Here is a 19,836-nt window from a genome sequence, read left to right as displayed (position 1 = left end):
AACACAATTTAGCGTTCCAGCTAGCAGTCCACCCCTGGCTTTTGGTAATCCTTTGAGATAAATTTTCTTACCAAATTTCTGAACTCCTTCAACAATGACAGAGCTTTTAACGTAACACCTTCACTGGAAAAGCTGGGATGCAGTCACAAATATATCTGCCTTGAAAACAGGTTCATCTTGAACCATACAGTATATAATAGTCAGACATCTATTTTATAATGTTTTGTAGTATGCCATAAACAGAAAAGGTTACATGTAAATTCTTGTACAAGGAATTGAACCCGTGAAGGCGATCTATGGCAGAGCCATATCTGAGAGCACCTGAGGCGTTGCCCTATGTCAGCTCTAGCATGCATGTGCATGCTGGCCAGCTGATTTTCGGACTTTCGGAGAGGGGGAGGAGGCCGTTTTCACTCTCCCCAGGCTTCAGGAAAGAGCCTGTGGATGGCGAAAAACAGACCCAATGGGCCTACTGGAAGTCTGCACACATACGTGGGAGGGAACCTGGGGGGTCATTGTGCGCATGTGTGGGGTGGGGGAGGGCATTGTATTATGGGTGTGGCCACATGGACAAATGTGCGCTATTGCGCACATGCCCTTTTGGCACCAGAACAAAAAAAGGTTCACTATCACTGAACTATACCACCAAGTGTGGTCTGATATTGATGTGTCAACCACCTAGCTTCCTGGCAGCAGCCTGCTACAAACTCCAGGAATTGCTCAGAGCAAGTGTTAGAATTTATAAATTTCACTCTTTTGTAACCTCAGTCTCCTTGTCTTGGAAAGGAAGTTCTGGGTAGCTCCTGGGGATCTTGAGTTCATAGCTTCCATCACAGCTATGGGTTCGCCACAAATAATTGCAGCTTCAATACAATGGAAAAGCATCTTGTCTTTATTTCAGAATAGATGAGATGTGACCTGACAATGGAGCATGTTAAGATAAATCCTTTGCCATAGTTAAACATCTCTTTCTTCTTAAACTGCAAAATGGCCCTCTGCTATGGCAGCAAGCGCATTAGAATGGGCAGCTAGTAGTGTAGTGTAGGAGGCAAGAAATAGGGAGACTATTCATTTTAGTCCCCCTTAGAAAAAAAAGCCAGCTGACTGACCTTGGATCAGTCACTCTATCAACTATAGGAAAGAGGCAAATTAAAACCATGTCTGAATTCTTGCCAAGAAGGCTGCATTGACTCATTCATGTAGCCACCAGAATATTGTCTTGAGATGCCTCCCATCCAAAAAAGTATGTGTGTGTGTATAAAATATACATTATCATTTTAATGGTTTATTGAAAATATGAGGGGTACCAAAAATGATAATATACCAAAAATGCACATTAACACTGGCACAGTGTATACAGAAGCATACTACAGTTCATCAGATGTTAATCAGACTGTTATACTATAAATACAGTTGTCTATATCAAGTATGAAATAAATTTGTGCAATAATAGAAATACTACTAAATAATAGAAATATATCTTTTTCCATTAACCACAAATAGTTTTCCACTGATCAATGATCTACCATTTGATCAATTGGTTAGTTTTGGCTACACTGTATAACCCATCTCAATTTTACTGCATAAATCTATAGCACACAAATTATTTTGCAATAACATGCAGCACACAAAAACAGGTATTGTAATATCTGCATTGTTTTTATCAAAAAGCTCTAGACTGTTTTAAAAAACAGAATGCTTAAGATAGATCTGGAAGCGATGGGGAATTTATAACTCTTCCTTTCACTTGATAAAGTATTTTTTAAAAGAAAAGGAAATATTTTCTAAGTTAAATAAAGGAGCTGTCTGAAAAGAAAACTTTTAGATACTAAATCTCTTATACAAAAGGGTTCTGTAGTACAATATTGATATGACGAAGAATTTATTCTAGGGCTGAGATTTTAAAATTTGTTATACTGTATCTATCCAGCCAAAAGTGAGCATTTCAAATCACAGTAGATAGAAAAATATTTGATTCCAATTCTGCTTTCAATTTAAATGCATTCAAAGTTTTCTGACCTTGCTGATAATCATGACAATTTAACTTCATTAAAATATACTTAAATGTGTTTTAAATGCTACATAGGATGATATATTTTTCCCAAAGTATTCATGTATCAAAATATCTCTGAATATCGACATCAAAACTATACATATACATATACGTATATATATGTAAACATGTAAAAGCAAAAACATGTGACACATACAGAATATAGTTGTCGGCTATGAATAAATTAACTGCCTTGGAAATGGCCCTGGGTTGGGCCGAGAGGCAAAAAAGAAGCTGTGATGTTCCTTCAATATACCAGGGTGATTCGACACAAATAACATGTAACCCTTCCCTGGTACAGAGCTGAAGGGATTGGATAATGTAGCCTAGAGGTTAATTCTCTGCCTTACAAGGCCAAGGTTGCAAGTTCAAGTCCCAGTGTGAGGGTATGGCTAGTTGATGAGGCCAAAATAAGGCCGAAATAGATCTATCCTAGTCTCCCTTAATTTTCAAATTCAGCAAAAACATGTGACATATATATACATATACATACATACACATATATATATATATATACACACATATATATAGTGTGTGCGTGCATGCGTGCGTCCGTGTGCGTAAGCAAGGCCAAAAGAGTGCTATCCTAGTCTCCCTTAATTTTTAAAATTCCGCAAAAAACCCCAGACATGTGATACATACAAAATATAGTTTGTTGGCTATGAACAAATTAACTGCCTTGGAAATGGGCCTGGGTTGGGCCGAGAGGCAAAAAGGAAGCTGTGACACTCCTTCAATATACCAGGGTGATCCGACAGGAAAAAAACATTTATATATATATATGTGTGTGTGTGTGTATGTTTTTTCTGTCAGATATACACACACACTAAAAAGATATATGCATAGAGAACAGCAGCATGTCCTCTTCTGTGAAGATGATTCGATAAATGACAACTGCAGCAATTAATTCCATGATAATTTTTTTAATCTGAAAAGTGCATGGTTTTATCAAATATAAAATCTGCAATATTGATAACTTTCTTTCTGAGGTAAACAACAGGCACAGGAAATCTCATCTGTGGGCCTAATCCAGACCATAGGTAGATAGGGTGGGAGATAGGGAGAAGGAGAAAGAGAGAGATGGACCGTTGAACTTACCTGAACGGTCTTCTCGATGCACTGCAAGGAGAGTCCAAGTCTAAAAAAAACAGTCCCAGCCAATCAGGCTGAGAATAACCCATCTTGGACTCTCCTTGCAAGTGCATTGGAGAACACTTTTTAGCAGCTTTAAGAATCCCACTTTCCTGCCTTCCCTGAATTACGATCTATTCTCCCCAAATGTACAGTATCGACCCCTTAATTAGAAGCTGTCCCAAGCAACATTTTGAAATATCTTCCACTGATGTCAATATTGATAGCTTAAGATTTCTGCAATATAGGGATGAATAATTTTGAGGGGCAATACTGTTAGAAAAAGGAACACTAACGCTTTCTTAAAACCCTCACCTTGCCCTACAGTATGATTTTAAAATAGTATTTATTGAATTGGATGACAATCAAAACTATTTTAAAAGCTTCAGTGCCAGACAGAAGATATTTTTAAGAAAAAGTACTGCTGGGGAGAGAGTTTCATACAGGATCCCTTTCAAAACTGCCATCCATTATTATCAGTAGCATGTGGCAGAGTATGTGAGAAAGTACACTGGGAACTTTATAACAACTGGAAAGAATATTGCCCAATATTACTACAAAATCCCAAACAGGAATTTCAAAGTCAATTCAGTTCTCCAGCCAAAATAAATTTACTAACGTGCCGTTCTTATAAAATGCCACATTGCTAGAATACTAGTGGTTTATACAATGTTGTGGTGTGTTTGTGAAAAAATAGTAATAGAATAGTATTAATACTCTAACAATGATCAATGAATTTCAAGTTTAATACCATTATGCAAAAAATAATAATTACATGCATTTTAAATGTGTAATACACTTGGAACATTAAATATTTAAATAAATATTTAATCTAACCAGAAATACGTAGACTAGAGAGATGTGTGGGGGGGAAACAGCTAGATAACTTCACAGATCTTTCTTAGTGATTTAAGCAGCATATGAAAATTCTCAAAGATAAACATCAGATTAGAACATGGCAAATTTGATCTAATTTTTCAATGTTTTTTCAGAAAAATTCTATAAGCACATAAGAGCTTAAAATACAGATTCTGGACCATAAGAAAAAATAAAAAGCCAGACACACCTACTTAATGTACTAGCAAACTATTACTTCCTAAGGATGAAAAAGCTGGTACCTATCTAATTAAATCTGTCTTTCCTGGTTGGAAGGCCCATATGTTTTCCCAAATGAAATGCTCATCCAGTGTGGGTCAGTGAAGGAAGTTACATGCTTTCATAAAAACATTCTTTCTTGGGATCACCTTCTTTCTAGAGATGCCAAGAATGATGCCTTGGTTGCTTAATTCAGGATGTTCCACATGTTAATTCACAAGATGAATTAACCAAGATGAATAGTGCTGTCAGATTGAAAACTCGTTCACCATGACAGAAATAGTGAGATATAATGACCTTTATATTCAATAGAACAATATTCCTATAATACCATGACATGATTTTTTTAAAAAGTTATCCAGATTTATGTAATAATATATATTTGTTTCATGTTTTTATTTCTTATTACACTCTTTCTGATTAGAATTCTTTCACAAATTCACTGCTAAGCAAAACATATTTTCATAGCCTACCTTACTAATAGTCCATTTTTTTCACTTTCCTATTTATATTAATTTTTACATAAAATACAATATACATTATCTTTTTTGTACATTATTAACAAAGTGACAGATGATGTGCATACAGTTTTCCTAAGGCTCCATTTTTATTAGTTAGTTTCATTCTAACAAAAAATTATGCTTTATAAAGCTCTTTTATATTTTATGGATGAGTGTCCACCATCAGTCACTCTGTTGAAAAGTTGCTAAATAATATTTCTGAATGTCATGATACAAACTCCACTTTTTTCATATTTGCATCCCAAAATCTGACCCAAGTATATAAATCACAGCTGCACACCATGAAGCACACATCATCTCTTCCTCATTCTCCTCCTTTTGCAGACACCAGTTCTTTTGTCTATAGCTTGTCTAAATTTTGCTTATACGTTTGCTTGCATATCTATCTATCTGAGTTTACATTAACTAAGTAAAAAAGATTTTAGGCTCAACTAAAAAAGTGCCCTAAATAATAATGCTTGACAGATATAATTTATTGTTTCTAATAGAAAGTAAACTTAGGGTAAATAAATTTTATTTCTTCTCTCATTGATCTTAAGCAATTCTTTGGTACTACATGTATATATCATTTAACAATTACAAACGTCTGCTTTTATCATTTTTACTGAGGTTAATTTATACAAATTTGCAGAGTAATTCTAACATATTTATTCAGAGAGTAGTCCCTTTCTTTCAAATCACTATTTAAAAGTGACTTTTAATCAATAATCAAATCAGCTAATTAAAATGAGATAATTAATCAATTATCATTTCTTTAATTGGCTGTTAATCTTGGCTGTATTTTGAAGATTCAATTAATAATGCAAGAAAAATCTTCAAATTCAGTGAGGACACTGAATGGTCTCTAGAAAAAAAGGCATATATTTTAAAGAAAAAGTGAATTTAGATAACTCCGAATGTTGTAAACATTCATGACACAATTTATATTAACAGCTTTGAACAAAGTCAGATTTACAAAGTCAGATTTAAAAATATTTTCTTTGAACAGTTCGTCAGAACTAGTATGAAATCCTCTAAATCAAATGAGATAATTTAACTTCATTCTGACTCAATTTGTAACGATAGATTATGAAAAATTGTGTGTTTACATGCTGCCTGAAGAATAAATAAATACTGCTATATTGGCTGTTTCATATTCATCACAAACACCTGTTAATATATTTACTTGTAAAATGAATGTTGATACGATGTCTGATATTCTTTGCTTAAATATTAATATACCTACAAAATTAGTTATTCATGATGTGCACTTTGATTTTATGTATATGTACAGTACTCAAAAGTAACTTCTAGTATATTAATAGGGGCAAGCTTAGAAATAATTTGCATGGGAGTGCAGTTTATACATGATTCCTCAATGATTATCCCTAGGCCATTATAAAGATACTTACTACCAACTACCCTATCAGTATTAGTACATGCTTAAGTACTGTAAGAACTATTTTATGCAGCCAACTGTTTTTATTTATTTATTTGCCACCCATCTCACTACAATTATTAAACATTTCGATGTAATACCTTGTGCCTGAGCTGCAGAGCTGTGAGAATAACCGAGAGCCAGGAGCGCAGTCTCCACTAGCTGACTAAAAAGCACATCTTTACGAACCAGAACAAACTCTGCATGTTCTTCTCGATTATCATATTCAAGAGACGTGTCCAGTTGTTCCACGACACAAAAGACAGGGATCATCAAACCTGGAGAAATAAAAATTATTGAATCCAAATTAGAAACTGTAAGGAACTGTAAGAATAGTTTCTGAATAATTTATCTTGTTGCAAGTTCCATTACTAAGTACAGGTAGTCCTTGATGTAGGACCACAATTGAGCCCAAAATTTCTGTCGCTAAGTGAGACATTAGTTAAATGCGTGTTGCCCCATTTTAAGACCTTTCTTGACACAGTGAATCACTGCAGTTGTCAAGTCAGTAACACAGTTGTTAAGTGAATCTGGCTTCCCCATTGATTTTGCTTGTCAGAAGGTTGCAAAGGGGGAATCATGTGACCCCCAGGAAACTGCAACCATGAGTCAGTTGACAAGCATGTGAATTTTGTTCACATGACCATAGGGATGCCATAATGGTCATAAGTGTGAAAAGCAGTCATAAGTCAGCTTTTTCAGTGCTGTTGTAACTTCAAGCATCACTAAATGAACTGTAGTAAGTCAAGGACTACCTGTATATTTAAAAAAAATCATAACATATATTTGTTAAGCTTATATCCCATGTGTTCTGCATGCGCTAAAACTGGCATACTTACTTTCTCTCCTCTGGTTTACCCTCACAAAAATAAACCCTGTGAGATAGGTTAGCTTGAAATTTCCTCAGTGAGTTAAACTTGAGTTCTTGGTAATACCCTATCACTATCTCACATTGATACTGAAGCAAATAGTATCTAGTAGTATATTGATTCAGAAGATGGAGATTCCATTTAAGTGTTAGAAATGAACTCTTCCTAAACTTTCTTGAGACTTCGGAGAGGAGCGGCATACATGTCTAATAAATTATTATTATTATTGTTGTTGTTGTTGTTGTTGTTGTTATATTATTGTTGTTGTTGTGTTGTTGTTGTTGTGTTGTTGTTGTTGTTGTTGTTGTTATTATTATTATTATTATTATTATTATTATTATTATTATTATTATTATTATTATTGATTGAGAATTGCCCAGAGTTTGGTATAAAATGGGCAACTATAGAAATGTTTTAAATAAATAAACTTTCTTAAATGTATCTGAAGTAGTAACAAACTCATTGTTTATTGGGGATGGAAATTTTACAATATGAAGTTTCTGTAATAAATTGAATAATCTCACTTTAAAGGCAGGCAGAAATATTTTATACAAAAATATGAAACAAATAGAAATATCAAAAAACAATAATGTAATGCCTAATTATAGTGAAATCAAGGCTCCAACTCTTGTGCCTTTTTCTCCCACTTGTGCACTGTAGAGGTGAATTTCAGCACGTTCTGATCAGTTTGGGAGAACTGGTAGTGGAAATTTTGAGTAGTGCTCATGGATTAAGGGCATCGAGACCAATCTTTACAAATTAGGGTTCTCCCCAGCTTCAATACTTGAGACAAACTATGATCTAGCAAGACAAATCTTGCAACAAAGGGTGGAGGACATCGAGAGGCAGGAGGACTTAAATAAAGCTCCGCTGTTTCTGGCCCCAGATGCCACTAGATGTGTTGTGGCTCCTGCCAGATATCTTAGACAACTGGAATCAGCAAACCACCGAAAAGCATTTGCATCCGCCGTTTTGTATGGCAAGTATAAAAGAATGCCATTTACTGAAAGACTTTGCCTTTGTGGCTCAGGAGAGGTGGAGACTGAGAGACATATGTTCCCGAGATGCTCCTTTTATGCAGATGTATGTATGTATGTATGTATGAATGTATGTATGTATGTATGTATGTATGAGTGTGTGTGTGTGTGTGTGTGTGTGTGTGTGTGTATACTATTTGTGGCCAGCTTTTAAGTGCCTAATACACCTTAGCTAATTTATACGACAAATGTGGCAACCTTGTTTATTCCTTTCCCTAATGGTATGAAACTGAATATAGACCTCACAGCTTATGGATTGTAATTTTAGTATTATTGACAATGTATAGTTGATAGACTGGATTCTATCATGGATTTTATCTGTTATTTAACATTTTATCCTACAACTTTTGATTGTGTATTCACTGTGTTTTTATTTGTTTTGGTCAATGACTGTAATAATAAATTTGATTTGATTTGATTTGATTTGAGTAGTTCAGAGAACCAGTAAATACCACCTCTGGCCCCGCCTCCATCTATTCTCTGCCTCCAGAGTCCCAGCTGATCAGGAGGAAATTGAGATTTTACAGTATACTTCCCCTGCCATGCCCACCAAACCACGGCCACAGAACCGGTAGTAAAAAAAATTAAATCACACCACTAGTACACTGCCAATTTTTTCTCTTTTGGGTAGGGGAGATGCCTTCCAGTTTTTATGGTAACAATAAGGTTGCTCATTTCTGATTGTCCTAGAACTAATTCTCACACGTCTATTTCAAAAGAGTTCTGAATAATCAAGAAGGTTCAAATGAAAGCATGTGGTAAGGAAGGATTAATAAACAGATTATACAATATTGTCTAAAGAAAACAATATCATTGTGAATAATTTAAGATGAATCAAACACATAATAATAAATCATATTATGAACATTCAAGTTGCTAGGTTCATTTCATCATATGTTATTTATTATGCATATTTAATTATGTAAAGTGCTTTCCAAGCTGAGAAATTCATCTTCAAAACAATCAATTTAAATGCTTCTTGTTTTTCTGTTACCTGTATAGCAAACTGGCACTTTAAAACGAAACATGGCTGGCACTCATAACCCTACTGTCACAAATTGAAATTGTCTTTCTGATCTAAGAGTCTTCCTTCTGTAAGATTAACTTGGCCAACCATTAATAAGCTATTAAATTTCTAGCAATATCTGGCTTGCAGAAGTCATTTGGCAACTTCTTTTCATTATACTGTACATTGTTCCAGATATGGTTTTTCTACATTATATATTTGTGTTTATTGATCTGGAATGATAAAAGAGTAAAGACGAAGGTGGCTAGAAGTTCTCAATGGAAGAACCACTAAGCATTATCTTTCAAAATTCCTTCAGGACCAACACACTCCCCAAGCTATGGTCAAAAGCAGTAGTCATCCCCATCTTCAAAAAAGGAGACCCTTCTCTCGTTGACAACTACAGACCAATTTCACTATGCTGTGTCTCATGAAAAGTCATGGAATCAATTATAAATCAATCAATCACCCTTTACTTAGAATCTAATAACCTACTCTGTAACAAACAATTTGGATTCAGAAAGAAATTATCCTGCAACCTTCAACTATTTCATTGCAAAAACATATGGACTACCCACCTAGATCAAGGAAAATCCATTGATGCAATTTATATTGACTTTTGCAAAGCCTTCGATTCAGTGGTCCATGACAAACTACTCCTAAAACTCAAATCCTATGGCATCTCAGGATTCCTCCACAGCTGGATTACTGCATTCCTGTCAAACAGGCAACAAGTTGTCAAAATTGGAAGCGTCATTTCTACCCCTATCCTGGTTAAAAGTGGCATTCCCCAAGGCAGCGTACTAAGACCTACTCTATTCATTCTCTACATCAAAGACCTCTGCGATCATATCACAAGCAACTGTGTTCTTTTCGCCGATGATGTAAAACTTTTCAATACCACGGACAATACATCTACTCTCCAAAAAGACCTCGACTTTGTCTCAGATTGGTCTAACATCTGGCAACTTCAAATATCAAAGAGCAAATGCTCTACTCTCCACATTGGCAAAAATAATCAGAACACCAAATATAAACTGAATAAACAAAATCTCACAGCCAACCCCCACTCAGTAAAAGACCTTAGAATATTAATATCAAATGATCTAAGTGCCAAAATAAATAAAATAAAAAATATAGAGCAGAGGTGGTATTCAGCCAGTTCAGACCAGTACAGAAGAACTAGTAGTGGCAGGCAATTTGGACTGGTTCGTGGAACCAATAAATGCCACTTCTGGGTGGCCTTGCCCCCACCTGGTAACCTGTCCAGTTGCCTGCTCACCCCACCCACCCCCTTCAACAGCCCAGGCTCTTACTCAATCTCCTTGATTCCTCCCCCGTGATCACCCCTTTCTTCGTCCCATGACCTTACCTTCCTCCCATGGCTGGCTGCCAGGGAAGGCAAGCCAGGACTGAACCATCACAGCTGGGCTCGCTGCCAGCTTGCATTTGTTTGCCCCCTTTGTTGTGAAAAGCTGAAAAAGAGGTGGCATCTGCAGGCTTCTTGTGCTGAAAACCACCAGCCTCTGCTTCTTGGAGGCACCAAAAAAGAGCTTCTGTCCCATGACAGTTGCTGCCACTCTGTTCTGTGGTGCACATGCGCATCCGGCATGAAAAACAGCTGCAACAGTTATGGACTGAAGTTCTTTTTGGGGCACGTTCAAAGAATGGAGACTGATAGATTTTGGCACAAGAAGCCTGCAGCCGCTGCCTCTTTTTCGACTTCTCACGACAAGGGGGGCAAACAAGTGCAGACTGGGGAGCTCAGCAGTGACTGCTCAGCCCTGGCTTGCCTTCCCTGACAGCCAACTGCAGGAGAAAGGTAAGGTCGCAGGATGAAGAAAGAGGCATTTGTGGGGGAGGAAGCAGGGAGACTGAGTAATGGCCAGGGCCCTCTGAAGGAGGAGAAATGGGGCAATGCATGGTAAAAGGAGAGTGGGCTGCATGCAGGAATAGGCCTTGACAGATTCTGAGTTTAGCCACTTCAGACCGGTCAGAAAATAATAAGTAGAAAAAGCGATAGCTGTACATTCAATTTTTTTTACTATTGGGTTCTGTGGACGTGGCTTGGTTGACATGGCTTGGTGGGGGTCATGTGACTGACAAGCCATGGCCAACTTGATATCACTCACAGCAAAGTGCCACTCCACCAAGTCACACCACAGAACTGGTAGTAGAAAAATTTGAATCCCACCACTGATATATGGTATCCCCTATCATAAACATGTTTTACATAAATGCTTTATATAACAAATGCTTCAAATACAAAGAACATCCACATTTTATTAAGTTTAATGAGAGACAGCAAAGTACTTAATGAATTAAAAAAGAGTAACAAGTATATGACTAGCTTGATAGATAGACAGACAGACAGACAGACAGATATAATCTCCTTCATTTTGAATTCAGCAAAAATATGTTACATACATAAATATGAATATATATATATACACTGTACACAGATGACTTACTATCTGGAAAAAAATACTGTGGGGGCAAGACATCCCTAGCATCCATTTGTGTGTGCCTGTGTGTTTGTGTGTATATTCCAGTATAACTCTGGAACGCCTTGAGCAATTGCAACTGAACACACAACATACACACCAGGTGGGTGCTAAATATTGGGGCAGGGAGAACTTCCATTGTGCCAAGACTAGATTTCTTTTTAAGTTTAATGGCCATAGTGGAAGGCAGATTTCCACAGGAACTTAGGGTTGGGAAGAAAGGATTAAACCTCTCTTTCTCACATGGCGACATGCAGAATTATTATTATGATGGAAAATATATGGGTTCAAACCAAGTATGATTAATTGGAGAAGAAGAAAAACAAATGAACATACATTTCTAGGATGATGTTAAAGTGTCACACACAAACTCCAATTTAAAAGGGAAAATACAGGGGGCAAATATAAGGAACACTGGTACTTATGATATAACTACACTCACATAAAAAAGGGTATCTAGCTAATGATGTGTACAGAGGAAAATTCACTGCTGTAAGATGTGCTAACTATTGAATATATGTAGTGAAGGGCTACGAAAAATTTTACTACCACACTGTGGGCGTGGCTTATGCAAGATGCCCTGCATTTTCTTTCAACATCTTTCAGTGCAAATTGGGTGTTCTGGGGTGGAGCTCCATTTTCGCTACCCCACTGTGTTCCCCCTCCCCGACTGGCCAGTAGCCCACCCCTGTATATATGGAATATCAGAACTTTGATGGTATCTTTGATATTATCAAGATAGAAATGTCAAGAGTGAATACTGACATTTTAGAAATCAGTGGATTGACATGGGCTATCACTACAGTCATGTCAGGAACGCCAACATACACTAAAATGGGCCACTTCATACCAAGGGAGCAGTAGATTTTCTACTACGCAAGATATTCTATAATATTCTAATAAAATCATAGAAATAATAATCATTATTAGCAAAAAGTTATAGAATTTACATTTGAATACAATCTAAAAATAACACAGTGATCTCAACTCAAACATAAACCAGACTAATCAATATTGCTACTATACGCTTTAAGCCCAGGTGCATAGGAAGTAGAAGCTGAATTGTTCCAGGGTTACTTTCAAGACCTTGCTGACATAGCCTCCTGCCCCATGACATATTAATTATACAAAAATTGATATGCTGAAGTTAGAAGTAAATATCATTCATAGAAGTAGATAGGAAAGCAAATAGGAAAATTTGGCCTTGATGTACAAAAATGAGACAGTATTCTGCTGCCAAGAAAATTAAATGTTTATAGCAAATACTTTCTTCCAACAACTACAAGACTATTCTATACACAGACATTATCAGAGGAATTATAGCAAAATTAAACTATGCATTCTGCAAGCATAAATGGAACACTTTTTCAGTCTCCCACCATCACCACCCCGCCTCCAAAGATCTGGTGCTGATTACAGTTCTGATCACAAACTCCTTGAAAATGTACAACTTAAGCTAAAAGAAAAGAAACAAATACAGTTTTTAAAATACATTGCCTAACTCTTTTACAGAAATTCATGACATTGTTAAAAATAAACCAAACAAGATATCAAGAAATACAAAAAAATCAAAAGAAGGTGAAATGGCTGCCTGCTGACGTGTTGAGGGCAGAAAACAAAAGGCAATAGAGACAGAGCAAATTTTTCCCAACAAAGAGCTAAATTCCAGAAAAGAGCACGGAGAGTCCAAGAATTAAAATAAACAATGCAAACAATTAACAGTTGAAAGGGAAGAATAAGAGTTATTTAAGGAAATTTAAGAAATCAAGGAAAACTTTTATGCAGAGATGGGAAAGATAAACGTCAAAGTAGACAACAATTTGCTGCAGAAAGAAGAGAGAGAGGAGTTAGGCACAAGTATTCACAAGCAGACGGTTCAATTCAAAGCACTTCAAATTTATTACAGGCTACCTATACAAAAGAATCTGATCTATTAAAAATCAAGGCAAATTGTCACTAGATAAAGGTCAGTGGATTTAATGACTTAGGTCTTTTGTGAGAGCATAGCAATTCCAAACTGATTATGTGTTTGACCTCACCCTCAGGCTAGCCTGGTCACCTTCTACAATCCCAAAATCAAAGATCCAGACAAAAATGTGATCACTGAATTAGACACATTGTACAAAGCAGAGATAAATTTGCTGTGAAAGTATTGCTAGCAATTAAACTGCAGGAGAAGACCAGCAGAAAATATTAGAATTATTTAAAAGCTAGCATGATTATGCAATCACATTGCTAAGTGCAGGTTGAAAGCAGATATGAGATACAGCAATGACCAAGGAATTTAAAAAGATCAAATTATATTCAACTATCAAAGGGGAAGTGCTAAGGAAAGTTCAGAATACTAAACTGCACTTATCTCAATAAGATAATGTTCATGTTTTGTCATTCAGATTTCAAAAATACATAGAGTGAGAACTGCGACATTTAAAATCTGGATTCAAAAGAAAGAAGATCCATTGCTAATATCCAGAGACTGTCAGAGGAGGCAAGGGACTTCCAAACAAATACTTATGTCTGCACTATTGCTTATGTTAGCTTTATTTAAAGACCATCACAAACTCTGGATAGCCCTTAAAACAAAGAGAATATCACACTATTTTATCTACCTATTGAATGATTTGCATAATAATCAGAAAGCAACAGTTTAAACATAATACATATATACAGTATATTACATATATTATATTGATTTAAGTTGGAAATGTATGCTGAAGTTATATATTGTCTGTGTGTGTGTGTCTATCTATCTGTCTATCTATCTATCTATCTATCTATCTAAAATTTATTAAGAAATGCTAATCTAGTATAAATAGGATGGAATATAAAAATTGTTTGGAGAAGCATCAATATCATCAGACACCATGATGTATGGGAGTGGAAGATTTAAAGAATCTTGTTAAAAGTGAAAAAAAGAGAGTAAAACATGTCCTGCTTATTAAGAAAAATCCTACAATGAAGTCAACTCCTACCAACTAATGTAAACAGATGGAATAAAGCTGAAGTAGAAACACATTTTGTTTGTTTGTTTAAATTTATAAGTTGCCCCTCTTCTGTCGGACTCAGGACGAGGTAGAACAGTAAAATGAATACAAAAATTTAAAAATACCCCAAAGTAGATACAATAAAAACGAATACAAAATTTAAAACCCAATATAAAGCACACATACAACCATCACTCATTCATACTACTGGCCGGAACAAAATAATATCACTCAACGAACCTAGGCCTGACGGGACAAGTGTGTTTTCAAAGCCTTTCAGAAGGCCAGAAGGGTGAGGGCAGTGCGAATCTCTCGGGGGAGTTGGCTCCAGAGGACCGGAGCCACAACAGAGAAGACCCTCCCCTGCGGTCCCGCAGGCTGGCATTGCTTGGCCAACAGGACCGGGGAAGACCAACTCTGTGTGATCTAATTGTTCGCTAGGACATGTGAGGCAGAACACGGTCCCGTAAATAATTATAATCTGGTCCTAAACCATTAAGGGCTTTATAGGTAATAACCTATAGGTAATAGGTTTATCGGTAATAAAAACAATAATTGTGTTCAGAGACCAATCAGAAGCCAATGCAGCTCACGGAGTGATGGACTAATATGGGTGTATCTAGGTACACCCGTAATGGCTCATATGGCTACATTCTGGATTAATTGAGTTATCCGAACATTCTTTAATGGTACCCCCAAGTAGAACGCATTGCAGTAATCGAGCCTCGAGATGATAAGGGCAGGATTGACTGTGAGAAGAGACTCCCTATCCAAATAGGGCTGCAACTGGTGCACCAGGCGAACCTGTGCAACAGTCCTCCTAGCCATAGGTAGAGAAGTTGTTCTAGCCTCAGCTGTGAATCTAGGAGGACTCCCAAGTTGCGGACACCATTCCGGGGGGGGTCAAGGTTCCCCCCCCCCGAACTGGACGGATGGAGTTGACCTTGGGAGGCAGAACCCACAGCCATGCCATCTTGTGATGGTTGAGCTTGAGCCTGTTGACACCCATCCAGACCCTCACCGCCCCCAGGCATTGGCACATCTCTTCCATTGCTTCAATGAATTAGCATGGGGTGGAAATGTACAGCTGAGTGTTATCAGTGTACTGATGGAAACTCACCCCATCCTCCTAATTCAAACACTTACAGGAAAGGTGACTGTAGCTATAAAATTTTCTATTTGGTATTTCCTACTTGGGAGAAGGAATATGACAGGTCAAGACAAAATACTAAAGAGTATAGATGTCAACCAACATTTATTTATCTGTCTGTCTGTCTGTCTGTCTGTCTGTCTGTCTGTCTGTCTGTCTGTCTGTCTGTCTGTCTGTCTGTCTATCTATCTATCTATCTATCTATCTATCCCAAGCACTTGCCAATTACTCTGGGCAACAATGAAGTATTAAGAACAGGGAGAAAAAAATAAAGAATAGAAATAGAGTGGTCATTTTAGGAAAATGTATTGTATGAAGTGAAGATATTCCCAATTGTAAAATGTATATCTTAAAACTGGACCATCAGGAAGGACCAATGAAGAAATATTGATCCCTTGGAATTCCAGTGTTGGTAAAGGATTGAAAATACCTTCGACTACAAGAATAAATCATTGAATATTAGATGAAGTTAAACCAGAGTGCTTAAGGAAAGCAGTCATAATAAAGGTTCAATATTCTGGATACAAATCAATGGAAAAAAACTTCATAAAAATTAAAAGCAATCAAAGCAGGCCAACCAAAGATGAAGTAATTAGACGCTATTGCTGATGACACTAGCATGGGTTTATAAGAACTCAAAAATTAATTGCTAAAAACAGTCTTTCTAAAATGTCCATCAAATTACAAAGCATTGAAAGTGAATAAAACAAAATGTGCGTATTATAAACAAATTGCATTTTTAGGAGTTGTTTGAGAGGACCTCCCATCTCTAATTATGCCCATTCCACCAAATCTGGTAGGGTAGACATGCTCCATCCAGGTCTTGTTTCTGAAACAGTGACGTCTAGTGGGATCCAGGAAGCACGCCTCCTCTGTTGTAGCACCTGTCAGAAAGTTGAGCAGCCCTGTTGGCCTATGGCAGTGATGGTGAACCTTTATTTCCTCAGGTGCCGAAAGCAAGCTTGCATGCACATGTATGCCCACACCTATAATTCAAAGCCCCACACACACCCCATCACCATGCACATGTGTGCACATCCCCCACTCCCCTGTTTTTGATTCCTGGTGAGCCTGATAAGCCCATTTTTTGCCCTCCAGAGGCTTCCCAGGAGCCTGAGGAGGGTGAAAATGGCCTCCCCCGCATCCCTGAAGGCCCTTAGGAAGCCGAAAACACCCTTACAGAGCCTCTGCACAAGCTGAAAATCAGCTGACTGGCGCACATATGCGATCTGGAGCTGAGCTAGGGCAACAGCTCATGTGCCAGCAGAAATGGTTCCGTGTACCACCTGTGGCACATGTGCCATAAGTTCACCATCATGGGCCTATAGGAAAACCCTGAGGAACTATTATAGGCCTTTCCTCAGACACTGAGATTAGGCTGTTCTATCATAATTTTTAGGGACTTTATTGTAATACTATTTTATTAGTTGTTGCTTTAATGTTTTTGGATTGTGAACTGCCTAAAGTCACAAGATGAATATCTAAACTCAATAATAAATATTTTATAAATACATTTTAAATTATGTCCTAGGAGGCTGAAGTCAGAGTATTCATAATATCCAACAAATATCTCAGCTGCAATTTGGAAAATTCTTTGTTTCTAAATTTTAGAATTATGCTTAGTATAATTATCATTGCCTGAATAGCAGAAGGTCAGCATTCACTAGGACAACAAACCTTTCTGATTTATTAGATATATTCTCATATCCTGGGAATAAGCAGAAGACAATTTAAAATCTATTGGTTATATGTACATACATATAAAGGTAAAAGTAACAGTTTCCCTGTCTAGTTGGGTCTTATTGTAGGGGGTGGTGCTCATCTCCATTTCTTAGCTAAGGAGCCAGAGGTGTCTGAAGACCCTTTCCATAGTCATGTGGCCAACATGACTTTATGCTGAGCACAGGAAATGCTGTTATCTTACCACCAAAATGGTACCTAGTTATCTACTCACATTTGCATGCTTTCAAGCTGGTAGATGGGTGAGAGCAGAGGCGTAAAAGGAGCTCACGTCATTGGGCGGCACTTGGGTGAACTATCAGCTTTCCATTTGACAAGCTCAGCATGTTTAACTGCTGCACCCTTGCGCCTCCATATATATACGTATGCAAATATATACATACACACAGAGTACAGCATACAAAACACACACACACAGTACAGCATTCCCTAGATAATTTACTTCATGCTTTCTTTCCACTTATTTAAAGCTGACTCATTAATGGACTTTGAAGTCTACTATAAATAAATGTACATCATTTTACATGCTCCAAATATGATGATCTCTTTACTATATACCATTCATTTTCAACATAAACCTCTACCATTCCTTGACCCAGAAATCTAACAATTACAATGTCTTGTAATGCTGCCTATTTTAACAATTGTGCTTTAAATATAAATTATTATACAATTATAATATTATTCAATTTTGCTTTTTGTGAAATTATTTTAGCCATTAAACCTTAGTATGAGAAACTATTATCTAAACAAATTATTATTTCTTATCTTTCAAAAACAAAAATCTTTTATTCTCTGTCACAAGAGACACTAACCAAGTTAAAATGTAAGTCTACATGAAACAATTTTGAACCACGTAAATACAACACTGTATACATTGGAGGTAAATTCAGGGAACTTGGAACAGAGGAATACTAACATTAATTGTACACTAGGTTTAGTTCCCTGAAAGTAGCTGTCCTTCTAACCAAAATATTTTAATAATAACAATGACATTGATACCTAATAAAATGTATTATTCCTTTTTATAGGTATAATATAAAATCTATTTTAATATAACTTTTTAATTTAGTCAGTTGTTGCCCATACCAGCATATTTATGAAATAATTAAATACAGGTATTTTGAGCTGTGATCTGTGAGCCTGTGCTCTGTCCAGATTCTATTTGCCACTTTAAGGTGATGCATTCATATATACTGTATATAGAGAAAGAAGAAGAGTGGCTCTACAATAATTGAAGTGGGTAATACTTTTTTCAGATACAAATCTGTAAAACAACCATTTTGAAGCATAAATGCTGTCTTGTTATTTTCTAGAATCCATATAGGAAAGAGATGAGGATGAAGGGAGAAATTATGAGCTATGGAATTCTCAGTAAATGGATCTCCATCCATAGTAAGCTTTTTGTGCCCAACTGTGTTATGGCTTCAGGATGAAATAAAAGCTGAATTAAATACATGGACAATGCTACTTATTACATACTCAAAAGTAAATCCCAATAATTGCTATCAACTGTACTCAAGGGAACAATGTATATTTGTATATACCAGTGTTCATTCTTCTCTCTCTCTCTCTCTCCCTCCCTCCCTCCTCCCTCCTCCCTCCCCCCTGTTTCCAATAGTGTTCTTCATTTGTGATCTTCTCATCCAATATTCTATATGTTCCAATTGATAATTAGGTAATAATGTATTAGACTTGTATGAGACCAGATTTTGGTTTTTACATATTCTTTCTGCTTGCACTTTTTCCTTCCTTCCTCCCTCCCTCCCTCCCCTTCCTTTTCCTCCTTTCTTGTTACTTTAAGTAAAGATAAAGATTTCCCCTGTCCAATTATATCCCACTCTAGGGGGCAGGGCTCATCTCTGTTTCTTAACCAAGGGGCCCAGCATTGTCCAAAGACATATCCTTGGTCATGTAGCCAGCATAACTACAGTGGAACCCCGACATAAGAGCTGCTCTACTTAAGAGCAACTCGAGATAAGAGCTGGGAGGGGAGAGATATTTTTGTTCTACTTACAAGCCCAAATTCGAGATACAAGCGCCAAGGAGCTGTCTCCTGAAGCCAAACGCTAACTTCCGCGTTCGGCTTCAGGAGACAGCTGCGAAGCGGCGCGCGTGTTTTAAAAGGTTGCAGCCGGCCTGGGGGGCTTGGGGGGGTGCTTGCAGCTTTCTTTCTTGCTCTTTTTCTTTCTCTCTTTTACCTTCCCTTCCTCTATTTCTTCTTTTCTTTCTCCTTCCCACCTTCTTCCCTCCCTCCCTCCTTTCACTCATTCCTCTCTTACTCTCCCCTTTCATAAGTTTCCTTGCTTCCTTCCTCTGTTCCTGTCCC

The 19,836-nt window shown here is 37.0% G+C and overlaps 1 protein-coding gene across 3 annotated transcripts in view; it reads right to left on the bottom strand.

Moving 5' to 3' along the window:
* SATB2 (SATB homeobox 2) overlaps positions 1-19,836 on the bottom strand; it is a 167,642-nt gene that overhangs the window by 124,633 nt on the left and 23,173 nt on the right. For all 3 annotated transcript variants that reach the window (XM_070732092.1, XM_070732093.1, XM_070732094.1), the window contains exon 3: positions 6,319-6,495. In XM_070732092.1, the coding sequence (XP_070588193.1) occupies positions 6,319-6,495 (177 nt within the window). The remainder of the gene's footprint in view (positions 1-6,318; positions 6,496-19,836) is intronic.

This window comes from Erythrolamprus reginae, chromosome 1, assembly GCF_031021105.1.
Source record: "Erythrolamprus reginae isolate rEryReg1 chromosome 1, rEryReg1.hap1, whole genome shotgun sequence".
Taxonomy (NCBI): domain Eukaryota; kingdom Metazoa; phylum Chordata; class Lepidosauria; order Squamata; family Dipsadidae; genus Erythrolamprus; species Erythrolamprus reginae.
Note: the sequence above shows the minus strand (reverse complement) of the source record. Positions and strands in the feature narration are given on the sequence as shown.